At 41.1% G+C, this 25,958-nt stretch overlaps 1 protein-coding gene across 2 annotated transcripts in view; it reads left to right on the top strand.

Annotated features, from left to right (window-relative positions):
• The window catches only part of PUS10 (pseudouridine synthase 10), a 66,556-nt gene that overhangs the window by 7,976 nt on the left and 32,622 nt on the right, over positions 1–25,958 (top strand). For both annotated transcript variants that reach the window (XM_058667850.1, XM_004580116.4), the window contains exons 3-4: positions 1,114–1,368; positions 3,321–3,407. In XM_058667850.1, the coding sequence (XP_058523833.1) occupies positions 1,114–1,368; positions 3,321–3,407 (342 nt within the window). The remainder of the gene's footprint in view (positions 1–1,113; positions 1,369–3,320; positions 3,408–25,958) is intronic.

Genomic DNA, 25,958 nt, shown 5'->3' with positions numbered 1-25,958 from the left:
GAGGCTAGCATGGTAGTATATCAAGCTGTTTCACCCGCAGCACTGGCATCCCATGGGTGCTGGTTCGTGTCCCGACTGTTCCACTTCTGATTCAACTCCCTGCTGATAATCTGAGGAATCAGTGGGAAATGGTCCAAAGCCTTGAAGACCCAGTACTCATTTGGGAGACCAGGAACAAGCTGCTTGCTCCTGGCTTTAGTCAATCCCAGTTCTGGCTATAATGGTCCCTTGGGAAATGAATCAGCAGATGGAAGATCTGTCTCCCTTTCTCTGTAATTCTATCTTATAAATAAATTTTAAGCATCTCTTTCTTAAAATGCTCATTTATTTTACTTGAAAATCAGAACTAAGGACCCGGCGCCATGGCCTAGCAGCTAAAGTCCTTGCTTTGAACGTGCCTGGATTCCCATATGAGCACCGGTTTAATCCCGGCAGCCCTGTTTCCCTTGCTGCTCCCTGCTTGTGGCCTGGGAAAGCAGTCGAGGACAGCCTAAAGCCTTGAATCCCGCACCTGCTTGGGAGACCTGGAGGAAGCTTCTGGCTCCTGGCTTTGGATTGGCGTAGCACCGGCCGTTTGTGAATCATCGGATGGAAGATCTTCCCTTCTGTCTCTACTCCTCTCTGTGTATCTGACTTTGCAATAAAAAAGAAAAAAAGAAAGTCAGAATTAGAAAGAGAAGGGGAGAGACAGAAATCTTCCATCTGCTGATTTACTCTCTAAATGGCTATTAGGGCTAGAGCTCGGGTTGTCCAAAGCCAGGAGCTGGGAGCTTCCTCCAGGTCTCCCAAGCAGGTACAGAGCCCCAGGAACTTGGGCCACCCTTCACTGCTTTTCCCAGGTACGTTATCAGGGAGCAGGATTGGAAGAGACGAAGCTGAACTACAATCAGTGCCCATATGGCTTTGCCTGCTATGACACATTAGCAGCTCCAAGAGTCCTTTTAAATTCCTTTGTGACCAAAGCTGATTAATAAAATTAGATGATTGTACCAGAATTGATTTACATTGGTATTATATTGTCTTTTTTATGTCCTAATTTTTATGCTTCATCTCATCTAGAAATCCTAAATGCATTGTCAAAAGAATATTACTTTTCCTTTTATAATTTTCTAGGAGTTGCTCACTGAACTACAAAAATTTCTGAAAACTGGAAAAGATGAGTTAACTTTGGAAATCACAAACCCACCTCTCAAAAAAATGCGACTACAAGATCCGGAGACTGGCACCGATAATCCAAGTGAGAATGGAGAGATAAAGAACTCTGTGTCTGAAGATGAAAGCGTTGCTTCCAAGGATGACACTTTATGTGTGTGCAATGTCTGTCTTGGAGTTCTTCAAGAGTTCTGTGAGAAAGAGTTCATTAAAAAGGTGAATAATCTAGTCTGTATTATTGGTGGAAGTATGTAGACACTTTCAGTTGCAAGGCCTATACTTCTTGTTTGAATAGGGACAGGAACATTCATTGAGGTCTGATTCACATGAATAGATCTTTGGAACATTTTTATAAATTAAGGTTTTTTTTTTTGTTTTTTTGTTTTTTTGTTTTTTTTTTTTAAAGATTTTATTATTATTGGAAAGCCGGATATACAGAGAGGAGGAGAGACAGACAGGAAGATCTTCCATCCGATGTTTCACTCCCCAAGTGAGCCGCAACGGGCCGGTACGCGCCGATCCGAAGCCGGGAACCAGGAACCTCTTCCAGGTCTCCCACGCGGGTGCAGTGTCCCAAAGCTTTGGGCCGTCCTCGACTGCTTTCCCAGGCCACAAGCAGGGAGCCGGATGGGAAGTGGAGCTTCCGGGATTAGAACCGGCGCCCATATGGGATCCCGGGGCTTTCAAGGCGAGGACTTTAGCCGCTAGGCTACGCCGCCGGGCCCTATAAATTAAGTTTTTAAGAGATTTATTCATTTGAAAGGCAAAGTGACAGAGAAAGAGGGGAGGAGAGAGAAAGAGATCTTTGATCTGCTAGTTCACCCCCACATGGTTGCAATAGCCATGGCTGCGCCCAGCAGAGGCCAGGAGCCAGAAACCCCATCTGAACTTTGATGTGGATAGCAGGGGCCCAAGCACTTGGATCATCAGGTGCATTAGCAGGGAGCTGTGTGTGAAACCCCGTGGAATGCTGCCTTCCCAGGTGAGTCCCCATTTTCTAAGCTTTTTTGAAGAAAAAAATTCTACCGTTCTCAAATTACCTTTTTGTCAGCATAGCTGAAAAGAAATGAAATATGTAGTTACATATTTTCATCACAAGTGTTCAACTGAAGGGCAAATATAGTGGTTTATTTTCCTTTTTCTATTTAAGAATGGCAAGGAGTTGGAAAGGATTTCTTTTTTTCTTTTGAGAGAGAAAGGATGGAAGATCCTTTTCCCTCTTCCATTTGCCTGCAGTAGTCAGGGCTGGGTTCTGGGGGTACAGTCCAGGTAGCAGGAGTCATCACTGGAGTGAGAAGGTGTAGTCAGGAGTCACAGCTGGATGTCTGAAGTAAGATGACTGGCTTAACCCTCTCGGAAAAGGTCTTCCCTAGTCATACCTAGTACTATCTAGAACAGATCAATGATAGAGGGTAAACGATTGGCTGTGGGGTTGCCTTTTGTTTCCTGCTGCCAGGAGTGCTGTATTGGGGTGGATCCTCAGTGCAGCAGTTAAGACCCTGGTTGGTACATTTGTATCCTGTAGCACAATGCTCCAGTTTGCGTCTCAGTCTGCCCCCGGTTCCAGCTTCAGGCTAAGTGCGCTGTGGGAGGCAGTGGGTGGTGGCTTAGCCGGTTGGGCCTGAATTAAATTCTGGGCACTGGCTTCAGCCTCACCAATCTTAATAAAAGATTTGTTTGTTTAAGTAAGAGAGGTGGGGAGACGGAGAATCTTCTGCCTGCTGGTTTACCCCCCAGATGGCTGCAGTTGCCAAAACTAGACCAGCCTGAAGTTAGAAGCTTCTTCCCAGATATTCCGTGTGGGTAGCCACACCTCAGGAACCTGTGTCATCTTCTGCTGCTTTTCCTAGGTCATTAGCAGGGAGCTGGATCAGAAATGGAGCAGCCGGGACAGGAACCAGCTCCCATATGGGATGCTGGCTGTGCAGGCAGCAGCCTTACCCGTTTCACCACAATGCTGGCTTCCAGAAGTCTTTCAGTACTCAGCAGATTGTTCTGTGGTGTCAGTCCTGCTCGGATTCTTCCTGATGTTAGACGGTAGCATCGTTGGTTAATACTTCATCTCAGGATGTTTGTGACAGTTCCCCCGCCCCATGGGGAAGCTTGACAGATTAATTTTTTTTTTTTTAGCAATTCTTGGAATCTATGTAATTGTTATACTTCCTTAGGTGTGTCAGAAGGTTGAGGCCTCCGGATTTGAATTTAGCAACTTGATGTTTTCAGTCTCCTTCCCAGCACAGCTATCTGTAAGAGAGGTAAGGTCATTTGCATATGTAAAATTATATATGAGAAGCAACTGAGGAAATTAGCATAAAATGGGAGCATAGAAATAGTCCTTATTGTATTTTTCATGTTTTTATGTATTTAGCGGTTGAAGCAGTTTATAGCTACTTAATAAATGTTGAATAAAAGAATGAAGAAAGGAATTGCTGACTCACATTAGTGTATTTTTCACCGAATTGCAGCCTTCTTAAAGGTCCCCATTCAGTAGGAAACACTTCTAGAGTGTTAGATCTGTGTGAGCATGACAGAGAAAAAGACGTGACAAGATCTTTGAGGCAGGTGTATGTTTTCATTCTAGGGTAAGGCTGTTTCCCTTAGGATGCACCTTTATTATGTGCAGTAAAATATAAAAACATGGCGCTTCTGGTTCTAAAAGGGAGGGCAATAGCCTCCTTGTTAGCCTTCTGCCTTTGTTAAAAAAAAAAAAAAAATCACCATGGTCATTACTGTCAAATCTGATGCCAAAACATAAACCTATCTTTGTCACTCCTGTTAAGTACAGTGAGACACTTGTCTGAAAATACAAGCATGGGACTAATCATATCCATTATGCGTATGAGACATCTTTTCCCCAAGAAATCCAGCATGCCACTCAGATGCCTGACTTTAAATCTTTACTTCCCTGGGGTTAACACGGTTGTTTTTTAGCCCAGATAGGCGGAATTCATATATGGTGAAGCTGGAAAGAATAGTTGAGATAAGCTGGGAGAAAGAGTAGAATGGTTTTTAAGTAGTATCTCTTTTGGTGATTTAGTCATAAGGCCTTATGAGTTGGATCAACCGTGGGCCACATATCAATGGTGGGCCCTAAGATCTTATCACCTGGTGCTGCTGTAGCCATTTTAGCTTATGTAAGTACACTGAAATGTTCATGCAATGAAATGACCTAACTATATCTCTCACTGATCATGTCTAATTTTTGGCAAACGGAAGCTAGCTTCCAAAAACCAAGTGACCTAAAGTTGCAGTGTTTTGAGTAACAAAAATAGAGTAAAAACACACTCCTAAATTTGACTATATATTTTACCATCAAAACCATCCAATCAAAGTTTATATTTACATTAAAATTTATGTTGTCCATTTTTATATTTGTGATGATTTTAACAGTATTTAGTTCATATGTAGTGGATACTTGAGACACTTATATTCCATGTTGGAATAAAAGATGTTGTATTTAAATATCTGATTATTCTGTTTATACTCTGTTCACCTTTTGTAACTGATTCCAGTCAGTAACCTATTTGGCAGAAACAGGTGAACATTCCAATTATTGAAGAATTAATAGTTGTTTTCATTTATGTTATTGAGTAATAGATTTTTCCCTATTCATTTCTTAGGAATAATACTTATTTGAGAAGTCTGTTATTTCATATGCATGATACTTTTTGCATCCCAAAATTCTTCAGAAAATTGTGTTTATTCATGTGATTTTCTTCTTTTATGTTTTGCTCGTGTGACTATCTTTTATCGCTTAGAATTGTGAATGCAATTGCAGGTTGAGCTGTATATAAATTACTTTTTTGCCACCTTACATGTGGTGAATCCCAATTTAAATTACATACACATACCTTCACAATATTCTTTCATTTTGAATATAACTATGTGACTTTTTTTAGCACCATAATCTACATTGTAGCTTTCAACTTAGATCTTTTTTTTTTTTCAACTTAGATCTTTTAAATGTTTTTGATTTAGAACTTTGGTATAGAACAAAATATGTGTATAGAATTGATTGATGCTAGTTCAAAATTCAGAGTGGAATATACAATGAAGTCATTTGAATGATTGCATTTTTTCCACTTGTAAGAAATAAATTATGATCCCAGATACATGATCTGTAAGTAAGTATTTAATCACTGTGGTGATACTTATTTCTGTTTATAAAAGAAATAAAGAGGGGCTGGTGTTATGGCACAGTGGTTGAAGTCACTCACCGCAATGTCAGCATCACTTAACAGAGTGCAGATTGGAGTCTCCCCATCCCCACTGCTCTGCCTCCCTCTTTCTAGCCAGCTCCCTGCTAATGTGCCTGGGAAGGCAGGAAGATGGTCCGAGCATCCTGCATCCGAGTGGGAGACCTGGAGGAGCTTCCTGGCTCCTGGTTTTGGATTGGCTCAGCTGTAGCCTTTGCGGGGAGTAAAGCAGCGAACGAAAGATCTTTCTCTCTGTCTCTCCTCTCTGTAAATATGACTTTCCAAAAAAAAAAAAAAGAAAAATTAATCTTTAAAAAAGTAGTTTAGGAAGAAAACTTTGCAGTTAGCATTATCATCATCACTTTCCACTGAGTTTGGAATATAGAGGGATGGAATGTCTCTGCTGAGTGTGTTTCCTTAGGAACTTCTGATCTGATCAGGACAGCTTTAACCTGAGTGCTGCTAAAGAGAAGAAAAAGGGGTACAGTAGCTGGTGAAACACTGATAGGCAGCAATAAGATATGGTAAGCAAAATAAGTAGAGGCCAGGTCAGAGAGTCACAGACAGCGATATGGAAAATAGTAGAACTGGATGCTTACAGTCTCCACAGTTTATACTGACGTACAAAATCTGACTGACAAAGTTGAGATTATACAAAAGAAAGGAGTAAAATAGTTTTTAAAATTTTTAAGTGTATTTTATTTGTTTGGAAGGTGTGGGTGAGAGGGAGAGTGAGAGAATGAGACCGTCCGTTGGATTGGAAGTGGAATAACTTGAACCAACACGCATTTGGGATTCCAGCATTGCAGGTGGGGGGTTTAGTGTGTTGTGTCACAGTGCCAGCCAGGGATAGGAATAACTATCTCATTACTATTTTGTTGACTTTCTGGATTTGGAATTACCATTTGAGTGTAATAATAGAAAACTGGTGCTTTTTTTTGTTTTGTTTTGTTTTTTAGAACATTTTCTTATTTGAAAGGCAGATTTTACAGAGAGAGGAAAGATAGAAAGAAGGTCTTCCATCTGCTAGTTCACACCCCAAATGATTGCAATGACTGGAACTGAGCCCATCTGAAGCTGGGAGCCAGGGTTTTCTTCGGGTTTCCCACAATGGTACAGAGTTTCAAGAACTTGGGCCATCCTCTGCTGCTTTTCTACATCATACGCAGACAGCTGGATCAGAAGCAGAGCAGCTGGGATGTGAGTCACAGCCCATATGGGATGGTGGTGCCACAGGATGGAGGCTTAGCTTGCTGTGCCACTGTGCTGGCTCAAAAATGGTATTTAAGTATGTAGTGTGTAAGACTCAGATTTGTTGAGAGACATAATAGAGGGATATGGCAAGAAATTAGCATTGAGATTCTAGATTCTGAGAGTGAAACAATCCCAAATTTCATCAAAAAGAGACTAATAGGAGAGAGAAACGGGTAGATAGACCAGGACATTGTGCTGTTACCAAGGAGAGGGGTGATGAGTTAGTCATACGAACAAGATAATCCAAAGTTACTGGCTACCATGTTAGGAGCTTTTCTTAGGCACAGGATATGTGCATTTGATAGAAATCATGTTTGGTTGAGAGCACTTTATATAACAACTTTTGGATTAGAACATTTTATTTTCCTAATGTTGTGGTTTTCAAACTTCAAGATGCATTAAGATTCACTTGTGGGGTTGTGCAGACCCCATCCGTGGAGGTTCTAATATAGAGGGTCAGGCAGAACCCATGAATTTGGGTTTCTAGCACTCTCATGAGCGTTGCTGGTGCTGCCGTTGCAAGGACCACATGTTGAAAACTGCAGTCTGTTGGTTCTTAGCTAAAATTGGTGAGCCTGACCCTGAGGTCCTGGCAAGATTCTAGGTCATGAAGTAAAGGAATGAACTGTGGTTATTGAGGATGAAGATGAGGCTGTCAACCTACTGATCTGGTCTGTGAAAAACAAAGTGTGTTTGCATCCTTTTTTAGACAGACTGGAAGGTCATGGAAAACAGGAGCACCAGCATGAGTGAGATTCTGCCTCGGGTGACCAGATTTCTTTATGCATTCCGTAAAGTGAGCAGCAGTGGAACGAAACTGACCGTACCCAAAAGGGGCTAATTAATGACTAGCATCAGAGTGAACCATATTCCCTATCGTCTCACAGATCAAACGTGAAACTCACTTGGAGAAGGGTGTTGGGAAGATTATAGGGCCATGTCTCAGACTCCCCAAGTCATCTGTGGAGTTAGGGCTCAGAGAAGCTCCCTGGTTTGTGTACACACCGGAATTCAAGAATCACTAAACCTTAAGGAAGTTTCTGATTGCTATAGAACTCTATTCATGTTCTCCCCTAGTTATGATTTTTAACTGCCAAATAAAGGGAAAGACATGAGTGATATAGAACCTGTGTTTTAGAGAAAGATAAGGAATTTTGGTTAAGCATTTAGGTAATGAAATGACTAGATCATCATAATCATTAGAGGTCATAGTCCAGGTGTTAGAAGGACAGTGTCTGGAATGAGGAGGATGGCGATGTCTTTTGTTTTGTTCTGGCCATTCTTGAAGTGCCCCGTTCAGATGGAGCAGTCTACTTCGGAAGGAACAAGAGTACATGGAAGGGCAATCTGTGTAACCCATGTCTGAATTCCAGGAGCTTGTGAATGTGTTATTTTACATGAAAAAGGGATGTGGACATCAAGCTCCTAAAACAGCGAGATTATCTTAGTTATTCTGGGTTCTCTTTACCTTTCCTTGCTGAGATCCAGGTGAGAGGGCGATGTGGATATGGAAGAATAGTTGGAAAATGGAAAATGGCAACCTGACCTTTTTTTTTTTTTTTTTTTTTTTTTTTTAAGATAGGGGAAGAGAAGTCAAAATCAGGCAGTGCTGGTGGCTGGCCTCTTGAGCTAGACAAGGCAAGGGAGTGCAGTTTCCCTACAGCCCAAGAAGGAACATGCTGATGCCTTAGTGCCACCTGGTGAGACCTGGGTTAGTCTAAAGAGCCAAGTAAACTTGTGCTGATGATAAACTAGTATTTTTTTTTTTTAAAGATTTGTTTGTTCTATTTCAGAGCAAGAGAGAGGGAGTGACAGAGATCTTCCATCTGCTAGTTCACTCCCCAAATAGCTGAAATGGCCAAAGCTGGCTTGATCTGAAGCTAAGATCCAGGAACTTCTTTCAAGTCTCCCACGTGGGTGAAGGGACACCAAGACCTTGGGCCATCCTCCTGCTTTCTCAGGCCATAAGCAAGGCGCTGAAAGGGATGTGGAGCAGCTGGGACATGAATTGGTGCCCATATGGGATGCTGACACCAGCAGGAAGATTAGCCTGTTGTGCCACTGCCAGCCTCAACTAGTGTTTCTTTCAACCACTGCAGTTCCGATAATTTGCCACAGGAGCAATAGAAAATAAACCCACATTTAGATGATTTAGTGCATTACAAATGCGGAAGGGTGTCTGAAACCTGGAGTGGGAGCCACTGCTGAAGGAACTTGGGTTATTCAGTTTGTGGAGTAGATAACTCGGAGTGGATTTGCTCTCCTTAAATATTTGAAGGGCTTCTTTGCAAAAGAGGCGTTAGACTGTTGCAGGGTTAAAAGCAGAAAGAAGTGATTTTCAGCCACAGTGTGGACTACTTGCAGTGAGGAAAAGTTTTTTTATCACCGGGTTGTTTTAAGTTCTGTTAAATGTTGTTCTTTCTGGTTTAGCTTTCGTAGTTGTTCCAGCAGAGGGCAATATTGTACTATCAGTTTGGTGTGTTGGTGTCTCCTGTGGGTAGAATGTGGGAAAGTTTATTCAATTTATTTACTTTAAAAGGAATATGTGGTCATTTAAGTATTGACCTGCTTTCCACTATGCAATTCGACACGATTAGAGGTTTATTTGCCAAATGAAACTTTCTTCCTTTCATTTACCATATTTGTTGATATCTCCATGTTCTGCACTAGATACTACACATTACACACAGCCCTAGAATAGCAGTTAGGAGAAAAAGCAGTACCTTTTCTGTGGTAGCATTATTTAACTACAAAGATTGTCTTTTCTTAAATTCCAACAGGTAACTATTCCAAAAACTTTAGCATTTTACTTGAATCTGGGTGTTCCTAACTAGTTTGAGATTGTCAAGCTTATTCTGAACCTGGATAAAGAAATGAATTCTCTTAAAATTCTATCTTCAGAAGGTTGCTGAATAAGGCATTGTAGGACATGCAGGATTATGGAGGTTGTTGTCTCTGAAGGGTTTTTAAAAAAGGTTTATTTATTTATGTATTGTAAAGTCAGATATACAGACAGGAGGAGAGATTAGAGAAGATCCTCTGTCTGCTGGTTCACTCCCCAAGTGGCTGCAATGGTCAGAGCTCAGCCAGTCCGGAGCCAGGAGCTTCCTTGGGTGTAGGGTCCCAAGGTCTTGGGTTGTCCTCTACTGCTTTTCAGGCCACAAGAGGGAGCTAGATGGGAAGCGGGGTTGCTGGGACACAAACTGGCACCCATATGGGATTCTGATGGTTGCAAGGCGAGGATTTAGCCCCTAGGCTACTGCGCCAGGCCCTTCTGACGGCTCTTTCAATAAACTTTTCCTAAATGGGTCGAGAGGGAGTGGATAGTAACTTTGCTGTTTTATATATGCACAGGCAGCAACTTTAGAAATCCTTCATAGGATATGAGTGTGTCAACAGCAGTACCAACCTATCTTCTTTATTAAAAAAAAAAAAAAAAAGCAAACTCCGAGAACTTGTCCCTTTGATCACAATACCAAGGGAAGAAAATCCACATTTATTGGATTCTAGGTGTTCCTCGCTCCTTTACACTCTTTTTTTTATTTTTTTTTAACCTGTCCCATCTCTCTTACCTTATATCCTTGTGTGTTTTTTATTCACCTGACTACATTGGCTCCTGGGACATTGCTTTTTTTTTCCCTTTTTAAAAAAACATAAAATTTGTTTTTAATGTTGTTTACATAATTGAGCGGGATGCACACCCAGGTGGATCTCTGATTAGGGTTAGGAGGGTCCAGGTATGGAGGAAGGTGGGTGGGACAAATGTTTCTTTTTTTTTTTTTTTTTCCTGTGTCATTAGGGGGAAAAAGGGAGGAGTCCACTCCATGTTTCCTACTACATCAGCACCTGCAGTACCTTCTGACAGGTACAAGAAGCAGGGCTTGGAGTAGATATGGTAGGGGAACTACGGGCACGCTCCTGCTGGACTACAGCTCCCACTGGTGAGCATGAGAGCCAAGGTTGGGGGGTAGATCAGGCTGGTCAAGGCAGCAGCACCCATGGGTATGTGTATAAGAACCAGATGGGATATAGGACACACAAGGCTAGGCCATAGCATGTGCCACTACATGCAAAATTTTGGGCTAGTGGCAGGTCTGGTGGCTTTTGGATTAGCTCAGCTGTTACTGTTGCGGCCACTTGGGGAGTGAACAAGCAGATGATAGATCTTTCTCTTTTGTCTCTTCCCTTTCTGTAAATCTGACTTTTCAATAAAAATGAAAAAATAAATATTTTTAAAAAATAAATACATGAAAATGAAACAAGTTCCCAGTCCTCAAAAAGTTCATGGCATGCAGGAAAGGGGAGTAAATCATATTCCTGGGAGACAGATGCCAGGTTAATCCCAGAGACCACCGCAGTGTATGTTAGATTCAGAAAAGCAGCTGGCAGGATATTCAGAGGTGTATTTATTTATTTCTAAAAGTTTAAGTAGGAAGGAGGGAAAGATTGAACAAACATTTGTGACTTATTCCCTAAATGCCTGCAGTGGTACTGATGGGACCCAATCTGGAAGTTCCATCAAGGTCTGTCAAATGATGGCAGGAACCTAATCATGTGGGCCACCACTGCTGTTTCCCAGGGTCTGCATTCCAGGAAGCTGGAGTCAGGAGTCGATCCAGATACTGATTCCAAACACTTCTATATAGTACAGGGGCATCCCAACTGGGGTCTGGACCATTAGACCAAATTTTCACTCACCAACACATATTTACTTAGAGGGTGCATGTATTTTTTTTTATAGCTTGGCCTTTCTCTTGTTTGTTTGTTTGATCTGTTTTATTTTTTTTAAGAGTTACTTTCTTTGAAAGGCATAGTTACAAAGAAAAGGGAGAGAGCTATAGATCTTCCATACGCTGATTCACTCCCCAAATGGCTACTGCAGATGGGGATGGGTCAAGCCAAAGCCAGGAGCCAGCAACTTCATCCATGTCTCCCACATGGACTCAAGGACCCGGGCCACCTCCCACTGCTTTCCTAGGCACATTAGCAGGGAACTGTATTAGAAGTCAAGCAGCCAGGCCTTGAACCAGCACCCATATGGACTGTTAGCATTACAGACAGCAGCTTAAGCTTATATGCCACAACACTATTCCTCTTTAAAAAATTTTTTTTTTTTTTTAGATTTTAACCTAATATTTAGAACAAAGGAGAAACGAGGTGGCAGTTATCTCAACAGGGTAAAGTGAGAGACAGCTGGGTACATTAAGAATGCTGGCTAAGTTGGGTCATTGTGCACAGCCAGCACTTGCAACACCAGTGCCCAATATTGGAGTTCTGAGTTTGAGTTCCAACTGCCCTGCTTCCAATGCAGCTCCCTACTAATGCTCCTGGGAAGGCATGGTGGAAGATGACTCAAGTGCATGTGTCCCTGTCACCCATATGGAAGACCAGGGTGGAATTCCTAGTTCCTGGCCTGGGTTTACTGTGTCTGAGCATTGGCTGTTGGTGGGTATTTGGAGATTGAACCATGTCTCTCTGTCTCTCCCTTTCTCTTTTACTCTGCCAAAGTAACCTTAAAATTTCGAAGTTCTTTTTTTAAATATGTGTGGTCTTCATCCTGCATATTGTCGTATTTGACATCTTTACAATTTACAAGAAGCAAATGTAATAAAACAATTGGAAAGATTAAGATTCTGTAAATCCTTTTTCTTAATTTTCCATCAAACACAACATATTACCACATGGCTGCTTATCAGTTAGGAAGATTTTTATCCAAATTGTTTTCAAGATAGACATTGTGTGGCAAGTTTAAGTCTGCTTGTGAAACCCATATTCCATGTCAGAGTGCCTGGATGGAAGTCCTGCCTGTGCTTCCAGTCCAACTTCCTGCTGCTGCTCCCCTGGCAGGCAGGAGGGAAGGACTCGGGTGCTGGGACCTCTGCCAGCCAGGCAGGAGACTGTAGTGGAACTGGGGGTTCCTGGCTTCGGCCTGGCTCACCCCCATCTGCTGCAGGTTGATTGAACATTTCTGTCTTTGTGTGTGTGTCTCTCCACGTCTGCCTTCCAGGTAGAAAAAAATAAATAAATAAAACTTAAAGCTTACTCTTTCAATCTTTAGAACTGTGTGGCCTATTTGATTAAGTTTCAGGAAAAAGGAACTTCTAATTTAGACTCTGTCTATTTCAGATCTGGGTTTCTCTCAGCATATAGAGAAGTGTTTGAACTGTGTTTTATGACATCACTACTGTGTTTTGGATTAACACACATTTGTGTGTTAATACTAGATGCTAGAATTCTCTTTCCCCAAATGTTGTTGAATCTTCAAAGTTAGGGAGGGGCTCCTTGGTAAAAATATGGAGGCAGAGCTCTGGTAATGTTTCATTAAGAGTGATAATTTAACAGGAGTGATGCTAAATCATTGATAATTTGTGATTCCCTATAGATGTAACTTTGAAAATAAAACTTAAAGGACAATCTTAGCACTTTTCCCACCATATTTCTATTCAGGTTCCATCAGATGACTGGAATGGTTATTAAAAAATGGATTTCAGGCTTATTTCTGATGAAAGCCTAGATCTGAAAATGCAGGAATTCCTAGTAGTTTCTGTGAAGAACTGCTTGTGCTTTTCCCTTGGACCTTTACAAGATTGCGGTGTATGTGTGAGAATGAGTCATGAAGGGCCAGTCCCTTAACCAGTGCTCGGAGTGCCCCTGAAGCTCTCAGCTGGACCCTTTCATCATGGATGTGTCCAGGTTACAACAAGAAGAGGGAACTGGTGACAGATGTTGCCCCGAAGCCAGATGCCTCCAGCCTCACTGTTGACTTCGGATGCATCTTTCTTAAGAAACTGCACTAGTGCTTTCTTCCTTTGGAGAAAAGCAAGCATTAGTAAAACAATTTTAGGCCAGGTTTGTCAGCTAAGTGTTGATAATCACAGTGTTGCAGCTACTCCTTTTTTTGTTGTTTTTAAAGATTTATTTATTTTTATTGGAAAGTCAGATACACAGACAGGAGGAGAGAGAGACAGGAAGATCTTCCGTCTGTTGGTTTACTCCCCAAGAGGCTGCAACAGCCACAGCTGAGCTGATCCAAAGCTAGGAGCCAATAGCCTCTTCCAGGTTTCCCACGCAGCTGAGGGGCCCCTCGACTGCTTTCCCAGGCCACAAACAGGGAGCTGGATAGGAAGTGGAGCTGCCGGGACATGAACTGGCACCCATATCCAGGCACGTGCAAGGCGAGGACTTTAGGCACTCAGCTACTGCACCAGGCCTAGCTGCTCCTTTTTAAAATTCCATTTAAGATATTTAAAGTGCTTTTTACAAATATTCCCTTTTCAGTAAAATCATATGTATTCTCTCCCTGATATTAATATAGGATCAATTACTGTGGGGCCTATTTTATACACTGGACACCTATTCAAATTTCAAATTCCCAGGTAGAACTGTTTAGGTGAGATTTTTTTTTTCTAAGAAAAGTAGTGTTGGGGGGGACCTAATGACACAGCAGGTTGGGATGCTGGAATCCCCTAGTCGTGTGCTGGTCTGAATTCCATTTGTTCCATTTTTGATCCAGCTCCTGTTAATATTTGTGAGAGAAGCTTTTATTTAACAACAACAAAACCCCCCCCCCCCAAAAAAAAAACCAAAAACTTATGTGGAAGGGAGAAGCAGAGAGAGAGAGAATGAGAGAGAAATCTCCATCTGCTGATTGATTTCCCAGAAAGCCAAAACAGTTTGTGCTAGGCTAGTCTGATGCCAGGAACATACAGCTGTATCTTAGTGTCCCATGTAGTTGGCAAGGACCCAAGTACTTGGGCCATATTCTGCTGCTTTCCCAGGCACATCAGCAGGAAGCTAGATCAAAAGCAGAGCTGCCAGAACTCAAACCAGCTCTCGGATGGTTGCTGGCACTGCAGGCAGTGACTTAACTAGCTGTACATCAGCCCCTAACTAAATCTAAAAAAGAATCTAGTATTGTTATTTTTTGGTATGCAAAATTATCCAATTTTTTAAAATGTGATAAATATTTGTCTACCAATTTGGGCATTCAAAATTTATAGAATTCTTACATAAGAAAGACCGTAGTGGAATACTGAGCAGTGCTTCTCTTTCTAACTACGTGTAGCTCTTGGTTTAACAATAATGGGCCACACCAGCTGGATATGCATGGCTCTCCAAAAACAGAAAAATGCTCAGATCAAAACGGCATGTTTTTACTTAATTTTCTGTGTACATTTGGCAAATTAAAGAATCGCATTTTTGGGCCTGGCGGCGTGGCCCAGCGGCTAAAGTCCTCGCCTTGAAAGCCCCGGGATCCCATATGGGCATTGGTTCTAATCCCGGCAGCTCCATTTCCCATCTAGCTTCCTGCTTGTGGCCTGGGAAAGCAGTTGAGGACGGCCCAATGCATTGGGACACTGCACCCGTGCGGGAGACCCAGAAGAGGTTCCAGGTTCCCGGCATCGGATCGGCGCGCACCGGCCCGTTGCGGCTCACTTGGGGAGTGAATCATCGGAGGGAAGATCTTCCTCTCTGTCTCTCCTCCTCTGTGTATATCTGGCTGTAATAAAATGAATAAATCTAAAAAAGAATCACATTTTCACTGGAGCCTCATTTAAAAATTATCCATTTGTGTAGCTGTTGAAGCATTGAGTATCACTTTTTTTTTTTTGTAATGTACTCTCAGTTTTGTTCTGAAGTGGCTGGGTAAAGGTATTATGAGGGAACTAATTTGGGTGGGTAGAAAGATAATGAACTTTATTTAAATGTGATCATAAAGCATACAAAGGAAATGAAATAATGAGATAGACACCAACACAGATAGTCAACACAGATAGTCTTGTAGTTTTAGCTTAAGAATTATACTAAAAAATGGTTTCCATTTAGAATTCAGTTTACATCCAGATTTAAGTTTTTTTTTGTGAAACTTAGGTGTTATAACAACTTGCTTGTTATTTGACATTAACAAAAGGAATTAACGTTAAAACCTTGATGTGGTGATTTTAGTGAGACATTGCTGTTTTCTGAAAACAAAGAAATCTTCCATCCACCAAGGAAGTAGATGAATGCCCTGCAACCTGATTGAATGTGTCAAAGAACAGATATGAATGCTAAAGTTGTATAGCACAAGATTTTTAAACATGCAGAGCTGTATTCATGGCACTTGTGTTGAATAACATTTTCTACTCACAATGCAACTTCAGTTATTTTGCAGATGAGATCAAGGTGTACCGTGGGTAGGATCCGAAAAGGTTTGAATCATGCTCACCATTGGATCTAGTGTGAATCAGAGTGTTCAAATAAATATGCCACTAACACATAGACATAGGGTTTTCCCCCTGAGCTGTAACATAATATAGCTGTTGGTCATCATGTTGGATGTCTGAGATGAATTATTATTCTGATTTGTTTAGTACTACATATTTTTCAATTTTAAGCAGTTGCCATGTAGAATGAAAACAGTCTCTAAAGTTGAACTCTATCCTTGAACAGTAATGTTTTCATTTTATTTTGACAACTTTTTGTTTCTATACTCATCAGCAGTTATTCCTTCTTTCTCACAGGTGACCATGATCTTTACTCTTATGATTGGAGTTTAGATGAGCTTGATTTGAGCTTTATATAAAAATGGAAACATAACATACTCTATTTTTTCATGTCTGGCTCCTTTTACTGGGAATTATCTTGAAAAGATTCATCCATATTCCTATGCAGCAGGAATAGTTAGCTGATTTTCATTGTTGTATAATATTCAATAGCATAGATAATACTTTTTATTCACAGAAGTATTTTTTTTAATGATGTAGTTATTTTTATTTGAAAGGCAGATTTACAGAGAGAAAGCAAGACAGCCAGAGAGTAAGTGAGAGAGAGATCTTCCATCTTCTGGCTTACCTCCCAAATGGCTGTACTGGCCAAAGCTGAGCCAATCCAAAGACAGGAGCCAGGAGTTTCTTCCAGGTCTCGCACATGGGTGCAGGGGCCCACGAGTTTAGACCGTCTTTTCCCAGGCCATAAATAGGTTGCTGGATCTGCAGTGGAGTGGCTGGGGCATGAACTGGTGCCCATGTGGGATGCTGGTGCTGCAGGTAGCTGATTAGCTTGGTATGCTACTGTACCAATATCTATAATATCTATCCATAGAACCATTAATGGATATTAAAATCATTTCTAGTTTTTTTCCACTTTCAACAGTGGCCAGCCAGTCTTGTAGTTGTATTCTGTGAACAGGAGTTAATCTAGGGTATATGCCTGTGAGAAGTGTATAAGAAATTGCTGATTTTTCACATCATCACTGACTGTTGGTATTAGGAGTCTTTTTAATTGTAATTTGTGAGCAACAGATTTAGTTGTAATTTATAAGCAATGAAATTGCACATGCTAAAAAGATAAAGTTTGTTTGAGTTTTTTCATTTTGCTTTGATTATTTGAGAGGCAGAGAGGCAGAGAGGCAGACCTGTGGTCATAGAGAGCTCCAGTCTTCTGGTTCACTCCAGTACTCCCAACAGCTAGAACTGGGAGGGAGGAATTCAACCTAGGGCTTCCATGTAGCAGTCAGAGAGTCAATGCTTGATCCATCTCCTGGTGCCTCCCAGGGTGCACATTAGCAGGAAACTGGAATTGGGAGAGGAACTGAGACTCTACTCCAGGCATTCTAAAATGGAATGTGGCCATCCCTACTGCTCAACCAAATGCCTGCCCAGTTCATTGATCTGATCAGTGTATTTACCTAAGTGACCATTACAACAATCAAAATAGAGACCATCTCAATTCTTTTTGTTTTTAAGGTTTATTTATTTGAAACAATTACAGAGCAAGAGGAGAGACAGAGAGGTTTATTTTTGCCTGCTCATTTGTTCTCCAAATGGCTGCAGTGGCTGGAGTTGGGTTGAGCCGAAGCCAGGAGCCAGGAGTTTTTCCTAGGTCTCCCATGTGGATGCAGGGGACCAAGGACTTGGGCTCTTCTCCACTGCTTTTCCAGGCACATCAGCAAGGAGCTGGATCAGAAGCAGAACAGATGGAACTTGAACTCCTGGCTATGCCAGCTGCTACTTCACCAGTACACCACAATGCTAGCCCAATCTCAGTCACTTCCAAACTTCCTAATCCCAGCACCAGATAACTGCTGATCTGCTTTTAGCTATTATAAGTTAATTTATACTTGTTCAAATTTCATATGCATTGAATCATGCATTGTATATTCATTTCTGACTGGCTTCTTTGACTCAGAATAATGATTTTGAGATCCATTCACATTGTTACGTGTGTCAGTGATTTCTTATTGCTGTGTGAAGTTCCATTTTAAGAATAAAACACAGTTTTTAAAAAAAGATTTTTTTTTTAATTGGAAAGGCAGAGTTAGAGTGAGGAGGAGAGAAAAAAGCTGTTGCATCTGCTGGGTCACTCCCCAAATGGCCACAACAGCTGTATCTGAGCTGATCCGAAGCCAGGAGTTTTTCCTGGGTCTCCCAAGCAGGAGAAGGGTCCCAAGGCTTTGGGGCATGCTCTGTTGGTTTCTCAGGCTGCACACAGGGAATTAAATGGAAGTGGAGCAGCTGGAACAATAACCTGAGCTGTTCAGGGATGCTGGCCCTTGTGGGTGGTTGAGCTGCCCCCGCAAGAGTATTTATAGCACAGCTTACCGATTCACTTGTTGATAGACATTTGAGTTATCTTGGTGTTGGACCATTTTGAGTAAAGCTGGTATGAAATTGTATGTACTGTTTTGTGGGGAAGATTTGTTTCTTTTTGTGTGTGTGTGTGTGTGTGTGTGTGTGTGTGTGTGTGTGTGATTAAATACCTTGTGGTGGAAACTCGGAGTCTTGTGGCAGGTATTTAACATTACGGCTTTACCAGCTTACATTGTATTCCCCCCAGTTGGTGAGCACTCCAGTTGTGTCACGTCTTGGCCAGCACTGGGTGCAGCAGCTCTGCATTCCTCAATGTCCAGCTGCGGTGGTTTGCAGCAGATGTTTCCCACCTTCAGACTATTCTAGTCCACCTTTACTCTGACTTCCCAGGTGTGATCCCTGCTGGTGTCAGAGCACATGGCTTATCAGGATCTCCACTCCTTTGGAAGGTCTAGACTCTTAATTTTTTACCTTCTTGAGACACTTAGCCACCGATTCTCATTGGTAAATGCCTTTTGGGGAAGAACTGCTCCGAAAGCACAGCTTGGCTGTTTCCTTCTTTGTGGTTTTGGCCTTTCCATTCTTCACTGCCTCTGAACCTTCTGCCCTTGAGCAGGTACTTTTATTTGTCTGGTTTTCCTAGTTGTTTTCAGCACAAGTGGAATTGATCCACCCTTAATCCATCTTCTAACTTTAGTTTTCTTTTTTATTTTCTTTTTTTGTTGTTGTTATTTTTTTAAAGGCAGATATACAGAGAGGAGGAGAGACAGAGGGAAAGATCTTCCATCTGATGGTTCACTCCCCAAGTAGCTGCAATGGCTGAAGCTGATCCAATCCAAAGCCAGGAGCCTGGAACTTCCTCCAGGTCTCCCACACAGGTGCAGGGTCCCAAGGCTTTGGGTCGTTGACTGCTTTCCCAGGCCACAAGCAGGGAGCTGGATGGGGAAGTGGGGCTGCCGGGATTAGAACCGGTGTCCATATGGGATCCCAGTGTGTTCAAGGCAAGGAATTTAACTGCTATGCTATCGCATGGGGCCCAAACTTTAGTTTTCTAACCTTTATGTTGGTAAAATTGCCAAGACCTTTTCCTATCTTTCATTTTTTATTCTATATGTGAATAGATTTATTGATAAACAGTTCACTTACTGAACACCTGATTTGTTAACATCTTCCATTCAGTGGTTGTTAATATGCTCACATACAGGTATAGTCAATTTTAGAACATTTTTGCTACCTTAAAAAGAAACTCTCTTTAACTATTTTCTATTTCCCTTTCTCTCAGTCCTATGAAACCACTAGACTACTTTCTTTTATTTTTGTCTTTGGTGTTAAGAATACTTCCTTACATAGGCACTGGTTGTAATCATTCAGCTCCCTGCTTGTGGCCCAGGAAAGCAGTCGAGGACGGCCCAAAGCCTTGGGACCCTGCACCCACATGGTTCCTGCCTCCTGGCTTTGGATCAGCTCAGCTGTCACTGTTGCGGCCACTTGGGGAATGAATAAGCAGATGGAAGATGTTCCTCTCTGTTTGTCCTCCTCTCTGTTTATCTGACTTTCCAATAAAAATAAATCTTAAAATACTTTCTTACAATGTAACTAATGGAAATCTTCTGGTGTAGTTTTTTATTTTACAAATAGGAAAAATGGGAAGAGAACATGTTTCAAAAATATAGTGGGGTTTATGTTCTTTTTGGTAAATAATTGAATGCACTCCCAAAACTAAAATTTAGAATATTGGCAGATTTTAAAGTTGTATAATGTAGGAGTAAAGGTGGAAGAGAAGTAAGAAAATTCATTATCAGTTAAGTTCATGAATGTATGTAGTAATCAATTAAATTTTCAGAGAATGAGAGAGCGCAAAGCTTTTTTTTTTTTTTTTTTACTGATTTTGCATTGCCTTTTTTTTTTTTTAACTGATTTTTTTTTTTTACTATTGCATAGTTGCACTCAATGGCTAAAGCTGGGCTGGGTCAGAGCTAATTGTGAGGAACTCAATCACTTGGGCTGTCACTGCTGCCTCCCAGGGTCTGACCTATCAGGAAACTGGAAATCAGCAGCCAGGGCCAGGAATTGAACCCACATCCTTTGCTCTCCTAACTGGTGGTACAACTGCTTGACCAAATGCTCCATAACAGTTGGTTTTGGTAGCTCATGAGCCTTGGTGTTGTCTTTTTTTTTTTTCTGTTTGGTTACTATCCTCGATATTTATATCTCAGAGAACAAAATTAGCATTGATCTGTGAACAGCTTGTAATACTACTGTTCTCCAGAAATTTGCTTGAAGTTTCCCAAACACTGAAGTGCTGTCATTGGACCTTGCCGTTAGACAGGCTTTACCACATTGTTCTTAGGAATCTGTCATTGCCTTTTTCTTCTCTCTCGTTTTCTGTCTCCATTTCCTAGCCCTCTTACTTCCTGTCAGTGAAGATATTGGCAGGATTTAAACTGTACAATGTTTAAGGCCCTAAGGGCCCTCCCTTCCTCCTTTTCCCAGTGCCTAACTACTTGGCTCTTAGGTGTGTGGTTAGCTCTGTCTGGCTCATTTGCCCTTGTGTCTTGCACACCTGATAACAAGTGTTCATGGCTGGAAGCTGGCCCATAGCAGATTCTGTTCCATTCTCAGATTCATGATAAAATTTAATAAATATCACCTTCCTTAAACTTTTGCATTAAAACTAGAACTGAAAGTTTGGAAGTCGCCAAGGTTGAGGAAATCCCCTTTTTTGTTTTATGTGCTTTAAAAAGCATTGAAGTTTAATTTTTAAATTGTTAAAAGAAGGAGTTTCTCATTTAATCTTCCAATTGTAAAAGAAACCTTTTTCTCCTTGTTTTATAGATGAGGAAACAAGTTCTAGATGACCACTTAATTTGTCCCAAATTGCTTTCTGTTAAGTAAAAAGGAGAGGTTGGATTCAGATTTTTTGTTTTGTTTTTTACACAGAATTTTTAGATTTACATATTATTTACTTGAAAGACAGTGAGAGGGAAAGCTTTTCCATCAACTGGTTCATTCCTCCAGTGGCTGCAATAGCTGGATCCTGGCCAGGCCAAGGTCAGATCCTGAAAATCCACCCATGTCTCCCTTCTGGGTGTCAGGGTCCCAAGTATTTGGACCATTTCTCAGGCACATTGGCAAGGAACTGGACTTGTACTCCATGTGGGATAGAGTGTGAGATAGCAGCTTAACCTGCTGCATGACAAGACCACCCCCCCCCCCACGCAGAGGCTCAGCAGTGGTCTCTGATGCCCACTCGAGATCCTGGCCTTGGTTTTAGGATCCTGTCCTTTTTCTAGGATTCGTTATGACTTCCTTTCCACTCTGGTTCTCATAATCCTTAAGTCCCTGGAAAGAAAGGGGGCGACAGGCACACTAACCTTAAACAGATCAGAGTTTATCATTTATGTTAGAAAGATTTTGTTTGAAGTTTTAAGTGTGTTATGATAAACTCAGAAAAACTTAAATCAATAGCCTGACTTATAATTTAGTTTTCCTATTTTAATAAAATTCACTCCTTTGAAGAAATACCTTTCTTTAAAAATGAGATCCTGATATATGGGTGTATTTTACAGCTCACAGAGAATTCTTTGTATTATCATAGCATCTCTGAAGCTAGCTGTTATGTATACGGGAAATGAGGTTTACATTCGAAGAAATGGATAACTATTCTCTTTGAATGGGTGAAAATAGCATATGGAATGTTTTTAAGCAGGTAGTTTTGTTACATTCAAATACATGCATAACTTAAACTAGGTCAACATCGTCCATTGAAATTTCAACTTAAAGGGATCCTTGGAGATATCTTTTAATCAACTTGTAATTAGCATGTTAATTATATGATCTTTTAAAATGTACTTGAGAGTCCTTTAAAGCAGTTTTACACACATATATATAAATTTAAAGCATGGGTCCTGAAAATCTGGTTTGTTTTATTAATCTACCTCGTCTATGAATAAAACCTTTGCTACAGAAAGGTAAATTTCCCCAGACTGTTATTCAGAACACAACATTCTGAATTAGTGGTAGTCTTAATCCATTTTCGTTTGATTTCCCTGATGCAAAAGCACAAATAGCACTTTTACTGCAAACGTCTGAATTTTCTCCTGTAACAGGTGTTCTGAAACTGTGAATAAATACTGAAGGGTTGCAGAAATGATCTGTACTGAACCCAAGAGACAGAGCCCTGTCCACACAGGCACTAAAAGAAGAGGGAAGGAAAAAAAAAAAAGCAAAACACTATATTCAACACAAATTTGTCACAGAAATACTGAGTTTCAAAAAGTCTGTAAATCTGTCAAAAATAAAAATGAATTCTCAGTTCAAAAATAGAGACTGTTCTCTGCTTTTCTTTGTTAAGGCTTAAGTAATAGATTTCAACTTATTAGATATACTTAAATTAGAATTTTTCTAATCATCGGTATGTAATCGAATAAAAGCTTTTATGATCTAATGTTACTTCTAATTACTTAGTAAATTGATTTGGCACTAAATTGAGGTGTAATTTGTTCTAACAAACTTACATAAGAGTATATATGATTGGTATAAATTCATGATATAATTGTTAAGTTTTTGAAACGGATTCATAAGGTTCATTTACATTTTTTAAGTTGCAAAAGTAGAACATTATTGAAAAAAGCCACTCAGAAGTGTATATAGTTAAAATTAATCTCTTTCTCTTCCTCTTTCCTAAATGTTTCTGGAGAAACACTTTGGTATATCTTTTTTTAGATCTTTCGCTGTGAAACTATGTAAACACATACATGTTTCATCCATAATTTGGGTTCATATGCTGTACTTTTTTTTTTCTTGGAAGAACCTATGATGGAAAGTCTTTAATGTTAGAATTTACCAGATTCTATTAAATCAGAATTTCTCCAGTCCATTTGACCAGCTCAATAGTCAGATCCCCTTCACTGTTTCTTATTACAAATGCATTTTACAGTGTACATTCCTCTAGAATATCTATATGTTTGTCTGTTTGGCAAATCCTTAGAAGTGAAAATACTGGATTAAAGGAAATACATATGTGAAATTGTGGTAGGTATTTCCATGTTGCCCTCCTAAAAGGGAGTAACAGTTTATAATATATTGCAATTGCATAGCTTTGCCAAAGTAGTAAATTACCATGCTTTTCAATATTTTCTAACCTACGTGTGAAAGTTGTTTTAATTTATACTTATTTGACTTTTATGTGAAATTTCACATCTTTTTATGTGTAGAAATAATTTGGGCTTCCTTTTTTTTTTTTTTAAATTAGGAGTGATGGAGTAGGCCTGTGGTATATAGTAAGCCCACCTCACCTAGCAGAGCAGCCGTTTGAATCCCTAGCTACTCGCCTTCTGATCCAGCTTCCTGCTAATGCATCTTGGGAGGCAGCAGGTGTTAGGGGAAATTTTTGGTCTCGTACTACCCACATGAGAGACCCAGATGGAGTTCAGTGTGCCTTCTTCCTGGCCCAGCCCTGATTATCAAAGACATTTAGGGAGTGAACCAGCAGATACAAGATACCTTTCTGCCCTTGTTCTACCTTTCAAATGGATGTGAATAGATAAAAATAAATATCAAAAAATAAAATTAAGGGTGTTTACCACGAAGGGTAGATATTGGTTATGATGCTGCTATTTATTCCCATAATAGAAATGCTTGGGTTTGATTCATGGCTCCAACTCCTGATCCCAACTTCCTGTTGATGCAGACCTTGGGAGGCAGTAATGGTGGCTCAAGTAATTGGGTTCCTTTCACCCATGATCGAGATGGAGACATGACTTGAGTTCTTAGCTTCTAGCATTGACTCTGCTCCAACCTTGGTCATTGCCAGCATTTTGGAAGTGAACCAGCATATGGAAGCTTTCTCTTTCTCCTTCCCTCTTTCCGTTTTCCCATTCCCTCTCGCTCTTTTAATGTCTGTGTCTCAAAACACAAAATTAGAAATTGGACCAGGTGTTTTGCCTACAATTGTACTCCACATCACCTGTACTCCACGTCAGCGTGTCTTGGTTCAGTTCCTAGACCCAGATCCTGATTCCAGCTTCCTGCCAACACAGATCCTGGGAGATAGCAGTGGTGACTCTAGTGGTTGAGTTCATTGCTGCTGGCTTTAGAAGCCCTCTCCTCCCCAGCCATTGTGGTTATTTGCGGAGTGAACCAATGGATAGGAGCATGTGCTCTCTCTCTAAAGATTTATTTATTTGAAAGGGTGAAGTGACAGAGAGCAGGAGAGAATGAGAAATAAAGAGACAGACAGACAGACGGACAGACAGAGATACCTTTGTTGATTTATTCCCCAATTGGTTGCAATAGCTCTCTCTGGGTCAGGTTGAAGCCAGGAATGCCATTTGGGTCTTCCACGTGGATGGCAGGGACCCAAGTACTTGGGCCATCTAGGCACATTATTAGGAAGCTAGATTGGAAGTAGAGTAGCCAGGACTTACACCTGCACTCTGATATATGGAATATTGGCATTGTAAGCAGTGGCTTAAACCACTGTACACAGTAAGTGCCAGATTTTGTCTGTGTTTCTCTCTGCCTTTTAATAAATAACCTAAGGAAAGTTTTAAAGTTGAGTAGTAACAACTCTTAATTTGAGGGGGAGAGATTTAGAGAGGGAGAAGTTGCTCCCATCCTTTGATTCCCTCCCCTAAATGCCTGCGGTGGCTAAGAAGCTGAAGTGAGGTGCTGGGAATTCAATCCCCAGGTGTGCCACCTGGATGGTGGGAACTCAGTACTTTTGTCATCTCTATTGCCTCCCAGGGTTCGCATTAGCAGGACAGACACTCTTAAAAGTTGTCTTAACTGCCAAGCCAAATATCCACTCTAGTTTTAGAGGGCTTTTTTTTTTTTTTTTAATTTTCTTTCTTGCTTTTTTTTTTTAAAGGATTTATTTGAATGACAGTAACAAGAAGGGAGAGGTAGAGGAGGAAATTTGAGGGGGATATTTTTGGGGTCATTAAGAAAGCCATGTATGTACTCATGTATGTGTATAATGTTTCTCTGGTAAATGACTTCCTGGCTCAAATTATGTAATGAATGTTGCAGGGTGCGAGTGAGATCATGCCAGACAGGTGTAAGGTGTATTAAGGAGTCTTTATTAGCCAAGCTTGGTGACAACAGGGCCCACTAGAAATTAGCAAATGACAAGTCCAGTGGCAGTCCAGTCTGAATCAAAACCCTGAGAAGAACAAATGGTCATTACTGTGAAATCTGTCCATTAAACTGAAGATCTATGTCCCAGCTTCCCCTGCAATGTAAGTTATACTAAGAGACATACAATGAATAACCTGGACACACTTGCAATGTTGCAAACATTCACCTTTTCCTCTTTCTCTGTCCGTATTCCATTACTGCTAGACGTTACCTTTCCTGGAACTTTTGAAAGTACACAAATTAGAAATACAAAGCATCTTAGCATTAACATTTTTACTGTGCCGCCCAAGCAGTGAACAGAAGGTGAGGAATACAGATATACAGGGGCCATGCTCAGGGGATACCTGTTCTGAGTCTGTCCGTGGAAAACCAGAGAGCAAGCAGGTACTGGGGAGGCCAAAAGTCGGAGTGTAAAAGTGATGAAAGCGGGCCCGGCGGCGTGGCCTAGCGGCTAAAGTCCTTGCCTTGAACGCCCCAGGTTCCCATATGGGCATTGGTTCTAATCCCGGCAGCTCCACTTCCCATCCAGCTCCCTGCTTGTGGCCTGGGAAGGCAGTTGAGGACGGCCCAATGCATTGGGACACTGCATCCGCGTGGGAGACCCGGAAGAGGTTCCTGGTTCCCGGCATCGTATCGGCGCACCAGC

Source organism: Ochotona princeps, chromosome 8, assembly GCF_030435755.1.
Source record: "Ochotona princeps isolate mOchPri1 chromosome 8, mOchPri1.hap1, whole genome shotgun sequence".
Classification (NCBI taxonomy): domain Eukaryota; kingdom Metazoa; phylum Chordata; class Mammalia; order Lagomorpha; family Ochotonidae; genus Ochotona; species Ochotona princeps.
The sequence above is the reverse complement of the archived record's forward strand: the minus strand, read 5'-3'. Positions and strand labels throughout refer to the sequence as shown.